Here is a 7,760-nt window from a genome sequence, read left to right as displayed (position 1 = left end):
ATAGGAGAAAATTTCCATTTGAGGAATTTCATTGCTGTATCCTCACACCGTTTGGTCCTTGGTATGAAGTGGTCTGCAATCAAATATGTGGGTTTGGCCCCATGCATTAATAATACTATCTTTTTATCAGTAGTATATGACTCACAGCTCGGATTGAGCTGACATGCATATCCAAGACAATGAGCCTATATGAGCATTAAAATTGAATCAAATACTTTGAAAGGTGAGCCGCTAGAAAAAGAACACCTGCCGGGAAAAGAAGAGAGTTTCGTTTGATGTTCCTTAGCTTCCTGTATTTCATCAAATGGATAAAAACCACAGAAAGGGTTGAAGATAAACTCTGTTTACATTAGAAGTGTCTACTCTGAATCAAAGTTTAAAAACACTCTAGTTTTTCTCATGAGTGATGCAATAACTTAAAGGTTTACCTGCAATAGAGATATTCAGGCTGTAGTTCTAAAATGTATAAGAGAATAAATATCGAGCCATGAGTTCCCTCTGGAGGTTCAAAAGGGTTTTTTTTTTCCGATTTATGAGTAAAATAATGTCTTTGGTTAAAATCACGAGAAGAGACTTGCACGTTTTGTTCTACAACATAAATGACACCCAGTCATACCTTAAATGCGAATTTTAAAAAGCACTGTAAAATATACAATTGCTAAATAAGGACATACATGATATTGTTAGGAAGAAAAATTCCAGGTTAAATACTCCTTAAACTCTATTGGACCCGCCGATGTGAGATAACCATCACTTCTGCATTTACTGTATGTTACTTAAAATGGCAAAATAAGGCCTCAAAACATTCGTGATGAAAATTAGCGCCCCCTAAAGGTAATGAGTAGAAATATTTATATTTAAAAAAAACGTCCTTCATATTGCACCTAAATGGACGAGCCATATTTCAAATGAAAGCTCTCATTCTCATGAATGTGACTGTACAGTTAATTCTGCCCAATTACCACGGGTCGAAAGATTTTCAAAATAATCACAAAGTGAAATATGATTTTTGTAAGTCATCAAATACAAACGTCTCATTTATGCTCTGATCACTGCTGCTGTAAGCCCCAAATAGCTTTAAAAAAAAAAAAAAAATTCTGCTTTTACCTTATGAAGTTCTAAAAAAAAATTGCCATTTTTTTACTTGTCTGTGAGCTTGCTTGGCTGAACAATCTAATGTTATATCTTTAATGTCCAGAACAAAATATTCCGTTCAGCAGGAAAAGCATGCAAGCAAATCATCAGAAAAAGAGTTTTTGACTACTGATGATAAATTGTTATATTTCATCGCAAAGGGGAGCTTTCTTATGAAACCTAGATTGCGCTTCTAATCCACTCAGAGGCCGAGATAGTCAATGAAACAATGGGGGTGGTGCTTGAACTGAAAATTAGACTGAATGTCTATGGACGAGCACATCTGTGAGGGCTAAAAAGCATTTCAGTTCTGTATATTGTGATGGAATGTGATAGAGAAACAATTATTTTTATAATGCTTGCTGCCATCTAGTGGAATGAAATAAGACTTTTCAAAGTGAGGTAGAGTGAACAGAACCAGAATTACATGTTTACAAATTAAGGACAAATAAATAAATAAAATAAAAATAAAAACTCTGTTTGTTTTTCAAAAAACTTTGTTTATCCTAAGATTATAAACACATACAATATTATTTATGAATAATTTGAGTCTTTTTTTATTTGGGGGGATTTCCGAAAAAGGTGGCAGCACAAAAATGCACCAGAGATTAAGGGGTTGCTCAATTGACAGAATTTGAGGCATAATGTTGATGCTCAGAGAAAATGATTTCGATTTGTCGCTCGTTTATTTAAAAAAAGCAAAGCAAAATCAAACATAGCAGTTACAGTGAGGCACTTACAATGGAAGTGAATGGGGCCAATCTGTAAACATTCAATGTATAACCACGAGACGTAAACATTATACGTGTTAACTTGATTTTAGTTTGATGAAATCGCTTACTAACCTAATATATGTCAAGTTATATCCAATATTGTAACGATGGTGAACCTTGTAATCTGGTAAATGCCATAATACTTGAAAATCCTTAATTTCAGCACACTAAAATCATGTTACATCTTGTGGCTATACTGTTGAAACAGTGTGTATATTAATGTTCATGCAATGGCCCTATTCACTTCCATTGTAAGTGCCTGACTGTAACTGCGATGAGTCATGGTTATTTTGCGGTAATCAACATTATGCAACAAATGCTGTCGATTGTGCTTAACTTGTCTTAAATTTGAGTTAGACGGGGTTGGAAAAACTACAAAGTTTGTTTCAGACTAGCCCAATTACCCTTCCAAGTTGGCTTACAAATTGATGTCATGACTGAACAGCTCTGTTGCTGCAAAGTCCACAACACCCCCATCCAATCACCCAACAACCCCAGAGACAGATTTCCTGCCATGTAATCCCATACATCCAGCCTATTCAGAGTAGAGATACCTGTGGAGTCCCTTCAGCCCCATTAAACCTGAATGCCAGCTTTCCATCAAAGGATTTTGCCAGAGTTTGTGCATATGAAATGCGATCATTGAAACAATCGCAATGCGCCAGCAGGGCGCAAGAGGAAGAGAGAGCTTCAGTCCCAGCTGGATGAGGGTCATATTATAGTCAGAGTCATTTTCTCTTAAAACGCACCCATTAATCCTCTTTTCGGAGTGTCTGAATGTCATGACTCAGGAAAATGTGGGACTTCCTTAAGAACAAATAATGGAAGCATAGCAAAAAGTCTCTCTATGAGCTGAGCTTTGTCACCGCTGGATTAATCTCTTGAGGTTTGAAGAGAGAGCAGCTTATTTTAAGGGGATCAATGAGAATGTAAAGAATGGGATTTTCCTATGCAACTTTTAGAGTAGAGGTTGCTTAAAGTTTGAAAGTATATCAATATAAACTTGTGATGTTTGCAGCTTTTGTGTCAGTTCTTTAAATAATATTTAACCATCAACTCATGGAGTGTCAAGCAGCCAACCTGAGTTAACTATTGACAGAATAATTTCAAATACACTTCACATCCAGCTTGCATGTACGTGTAAAGAGATAGTTCATGCAAAAATGATAATTCTGCCACCATTTATTCACTCTCATGTCATTCCAAATCTGTATAACTTGAATTTTTGAGGAATATCCTGGCCACACTTTTCAGACAATAAAAGCAAATGGGGACTGAAGCATGGCAAGCTTCAAAATGACAAAACAGCACAATAAAAATACTATTAATAAAGTCCATATGACTCGTGCACTTTATTCCCTAAAAATCTTGCCCTCTGCTGTGCTCACAAATCAAATATGGCACCATTAAACGTGAAATATACCACACAAGTCATGTGGACTACCTTTATGCTATTAAAATCACCTTTTACCACTAACGGTAGAAAATCATATGGGTTTGGAACAACACAAAGTTAAAACAAATGATGACAGAATATTAATTTTTGGGTGAACTATTCCTCTAAGTACAAGATGTAGGCCTGAAGGTCAAGATGCAAGTTACCAAAGACATACAAATATCAACAATTTGTGATTTTGTCATCAAATTGTATTGTAGGTAGGGTTGCCTATTTTGCGGCACTTCAATACGGGACACTGGACGTTTCACTGTGTGACCGTCCCCATCGACCATTTTGCGGCTTCAATACATGACACAATGCCTTCAACACTGGATGTTTTGCCATGCTTTGTCATCTGACGGGGGGCTCTATCTCAAGCGTTTCGCCGCTTAAATATGCATATTGGACCAAAATACAGGACATCCTGGCTAATAAGGGACAGTTGGCAACCCTTCTTTTAGGTGAATACAGGTCAGCTTTTGCTCAACGCACTCTCAATCAAAGGTTTGCAAACCCCCTGGAGGGAGTTCATGAGATTCTCATAGAAATGCATATGGCGAATTAAACCAATTATTTTAAAAAATAAATACAAATAAATATAAAAGCTTTCTTTAAATTGTAATGAAAATAATGTACCTCTGGCTTAAAGGATATTCCGGGTTCAATACAAGTTGAGCTCAATCGACAGCATTTGTGGCATAATGTTGATTACCACCAAAGATAATTTCAACTCCTCCCCGATTATTGAAAAAAACTAAAGCAGAAATTGTGGTTACAGTGAGACACTTACAATGGAAGTGAATGGGGACAGTCCATAAATGCTAAAATACTCACTTTTTCAAAAGTATAGCCACAAGACGTAAACAACATGTGTGTTAACATGATTTTAGTGTGATAAAATCGACTACTAAACTTTTCTGTGTAAAGTTATAGCCAATTTTACAAATTTGTTGCCATGACGACATAACGCCGTAAACCAAGTAACCAATTTTATCACACTAAAATCACGTTAACATGTATATCATATACGTCTTGTGTCAATACTTTTGAAACAGTGAGTATTTTAACGTTTTCGGATTGACCCCATTGACTTCCATTGTAAGTGTCTCACTGTAATCGTGATTTTTGCGTGTTTTTCAAATAAACAACGGATGAGTCAAAATTATTTTCTGTTGTAATCAACATTATGCCACAAATGCTGTCGATTGAGCTCAACTTGTAATGAACCCAGAAAATTCAGACACATTTAACACAAGCTTCCCAATCGGGAGTTTGCAAAACCGTAGTGGTTCGAGATGGAACTGCAGGGCAAATGCAATTATATATATATATATTTATGTAACGTGAGCTGTGCAATGTGTATAAACTTCACTCTCCTGACCTCAAGAAGTGCACTAGTGACTGATGCTAGAGACCGTAGCCTTTAGCCTCCTTGTTAGTGCACCCACCACTCCATGTTGGAGATGCCGGTTTGAGTCCCGTACAGAGCGGGTAGAACAGGAGCGTCACATACATTATTTTATATATATATATATATTAGTTTGTTAAATTAAATATTTAAAAGTGTTTTCATTAAAATATAACACAATTAAGTAACATGCACATATGTTGTGATATTCATGTACAGGTTAACATTACTTGAAATCTCAATCATAGTGGGACAAAAAAATTGTATCCCTGGCTTAATGTAATGTTCCTCAATCTTGAATGGCAGGCTGGTCCATATCCTAGTCTCTTATCACACCCATAGAAGCATCTCTTTGACTAACTTTTGAACTCATGCGAGCTCTTTTTTATGTAACAGTACATTCTCCTCTCAAAAAGAGGTCGTTATCACGATTGACAATAGAGAAGCTGCAAGACATGGAATGAGCTCACCCAACCCCACCCGGCTATTAATACCGAAGAGAACACATTTCAATGTAAAAAGAGAGACAAGCACCTCTATTTGTTCAGTCTGTTTCAGAGGCCCCAACAGGAAAAGAGCTTTCAGCTAAGACAGAGTACTAAAAAGAAAATGATTTTTTTCCTGCAGCACGACAGTCTCATTTCTTTCCATATTTAGCAACATGAGATCATAGACAATCAGGATCTTAAGAATTACTAGGAGCTGATAAATGAGCATGCTCAAATATTACTTGCATAGAAAAAAAATGGACCTTAATGGTTTTTGCCAGCACTCTCATTTTTGTGATTTGAAGCTTCACCATTTTATATTTCACCTTCAGGATTTTTGTCAAATTACCTTTTATTGTCTATTGTCTTTGAGCATATCTATCAAAAAGCCTTGGATATGCCACAAGACATTTGCCAAAATATTCTATCAAGTTAAAACTTCAGAAATCAATTTGGTACTTTTGTTCCAATGGAATCTATGGAAAAGTCAGTTTTGGATGTGCTTTGGTTGGTTTTCTATGGCATCCAATCTTATTTTCACTGGCCATGATAAATTGTTTAATTGAAGTTAGTAAACAGTCAAGTCATCTTTGTTACTGATGCAAGTTTTAATTGGATGAGACAAGTTCCTTTGCTCAATCATACACAGTTACAGTACATCTCTGCCCGACTCTAGAAGGTCAAGATAACCGTTGCAGCTGGTGAGATTGATTGGCCCGACTACTTGTTTATATAAGATAAGAGAAAATAGCCGAAAGGTCAACAATCACAGGCTATCTGAGCATTATCTCATTCTCTCTTCTCTCTCTCCATCGAAAACAACAGCAAATGAAAGTTTAGAGTACAAATGAGGAAAAGGCCAATTTAACAGTGAGAATTCTCAGTCACTGTATTTTGAGAGTACAGATTAAAAAAATGGTTTAAAATGTTAGCTAGTGTACTCTCTGGTAAAATAACTTCATACAGAGACATAGAAAAAGACAGAATTCATTATGGATAGCTGCGCACTGACAAACACACAATATATTTTCAAGTTAAATCCTATATACAGATTCCTTCACTAAACAGTTGCTTTAAACACAGCTAGTTGCACTTCCACTGGAAGCAAATTGCATTTCAGTGCCACCAATAAATGCTGCCCTTAACGTTGAAAAAGAAAATTGCAACAAAAAATCTCAAAGTTCATAGTTGGTCTCTGTTTTACAGTAGAAAGGTTAAAATCAAGGCCACAAACATGACAAACGCAGATGACCACATTCTGACGCCGTTTGAACGATACCATCGAACTTCTTGAGAGTCGTCTGCAAGGAAAAACAAATATTAGAAAATTAGATAAATATGCATGGAGAACTTCATTTCCAAGAATGCAATTTGAGCAAATAGGGCTACTAGCACATACTTAAACATAAAAGGTGAGTCCTGAATAATCCTTTGTTGTCAGTTTGAACGATCTAAACACCAACCAATTCACAATGCTGGAGGTGAGAACTTTTCTCCACGGTCTATTGTTGATTATCTCTAACTAAACCAGTTACAACCGCTTTGAAGGATATAAGGTGCGTGTCTGCTTACACGTTATCAACCAATGTGGATTTTGTAGAGATAAATGTGTGTCTACGCTGAAATGAAACAATCTGGCTATATAATCCAAGTCTGGGAAGAATGTCACGTTAATTTATGATTTTCAAAATGTTCCATTTTTATTTTTTTGCATCATTATTTACATTTACAGTGTCTTTTAGTACCATAATTTTGAAATCTTGAAATTTTGAAACCATAATTTTTTTTAATCAGTTTGTTTGTTAAACACTTTTTTTTTTTCTTTTTTTTTGCCAATACAAAACATGCCCAATCTGTCTATTCAAGTTGCATTTTACAACAAAATGCATTGATGAGCTCACCACAGTTGTTGCTGAAAACATGCGGGAAGCAATGCAGAAGTCCATATCCACATCTACAATACGAACAACCTTTCTGTACCCACTCTCCGTGTGGAATGACACCACAGTCCCTTTTTAAAAAAAAAAACACAACAACAAATATAGTCATATAAAAACTCTGCTTGACACCAAAAAATCTATTAAGGCAAATGATTGACCTTATGTGACCTTAGATTTTACCTGAGACGTTCATCATATTCACAACTCCGACCAGTGAAATATTTCGGACATGCACAAAAGCTTCCTAAAATGCACGTTCCTCCGTTCTTACAGCAGGTACGGCTTTGTGTAGCAACTGGAATGAGAAACAGCAAATAAAGATATCAATTACATGTAAGTGTAACACACAAAACAGCAGCCCCTTCCTGCAATATTTACGACTTGGCATTTAAACATCTGTTTCCAAACACAACACTAACCATTCAGTGACACTGTGCAGGCCGATACGCTTCACAGCACTGGAATTCCCATTTATAAAAAGAAATATCCAGTTAAATAAAGACAAATTGAATCAAAATGCTCAAAATAAACGGCTTTTTAATTAAGTTTTTAATATGGTTTCTGACTGTAACTGATGTT

General features: G+C 35.9%; 1 protein-coding gene across 1 annotated transcript in view; it reads right to left on the bottom strand.

Annotated features, from left to right (window-relative positions):
- Positions 1 to 6,342: 6,342 nt before the first annotated feature.
- Positions 6,343 to 7,760, bottom strand: part of tdgf1 (teratocarcinoma-derived growth factor 1) — a 3,280-nt gene continuing 1,862 nt past the window's right edge. Inside the window, exons 4-6 of the mRNA XM_051686385.1 lie at positions 7,362 to 7,476; positions 7,143 to 7,252; positions 6,343 to 6,542 (exon numbers count right to left, since the gene is read on the bottom strand). Of these exons, the coding sequence (XP_051542345.1) occupies positions 6,442 to 6,542; positions 7,143 to 7,252; positions 7,362 to 7,476 (326 nt within the window). The 3' untranslated portion in view covers positions 6,343 to 6,441. The remainder of the gene's footprint in view (positions 6,543 to 7,142; positions 7,253 to 7,361; positions 7,477 to 7,760) is intronic.

The sequence above is a fragment of the Myxocyprinus asiaticus genome, chromosome 43, assembly GCF_019703515.2.
Source record: "Myxocyprinus asiaticus isolate MX2 ecotype Aquarium Trade chromosome 43, UBuf_Myxa_2, whole genome shotgun sequence".
NCBI lineage: Eukaryota > Metazoa > Chordata > Actinopteri > Cypriniformes > Catostomidae > Myxocyprinus > Myxocyprinus asiaticus.
Note: the sequence above shows the minus strand (reverse complement) of the source record. Positions and strands in the feature narration are given on the sequence as shown.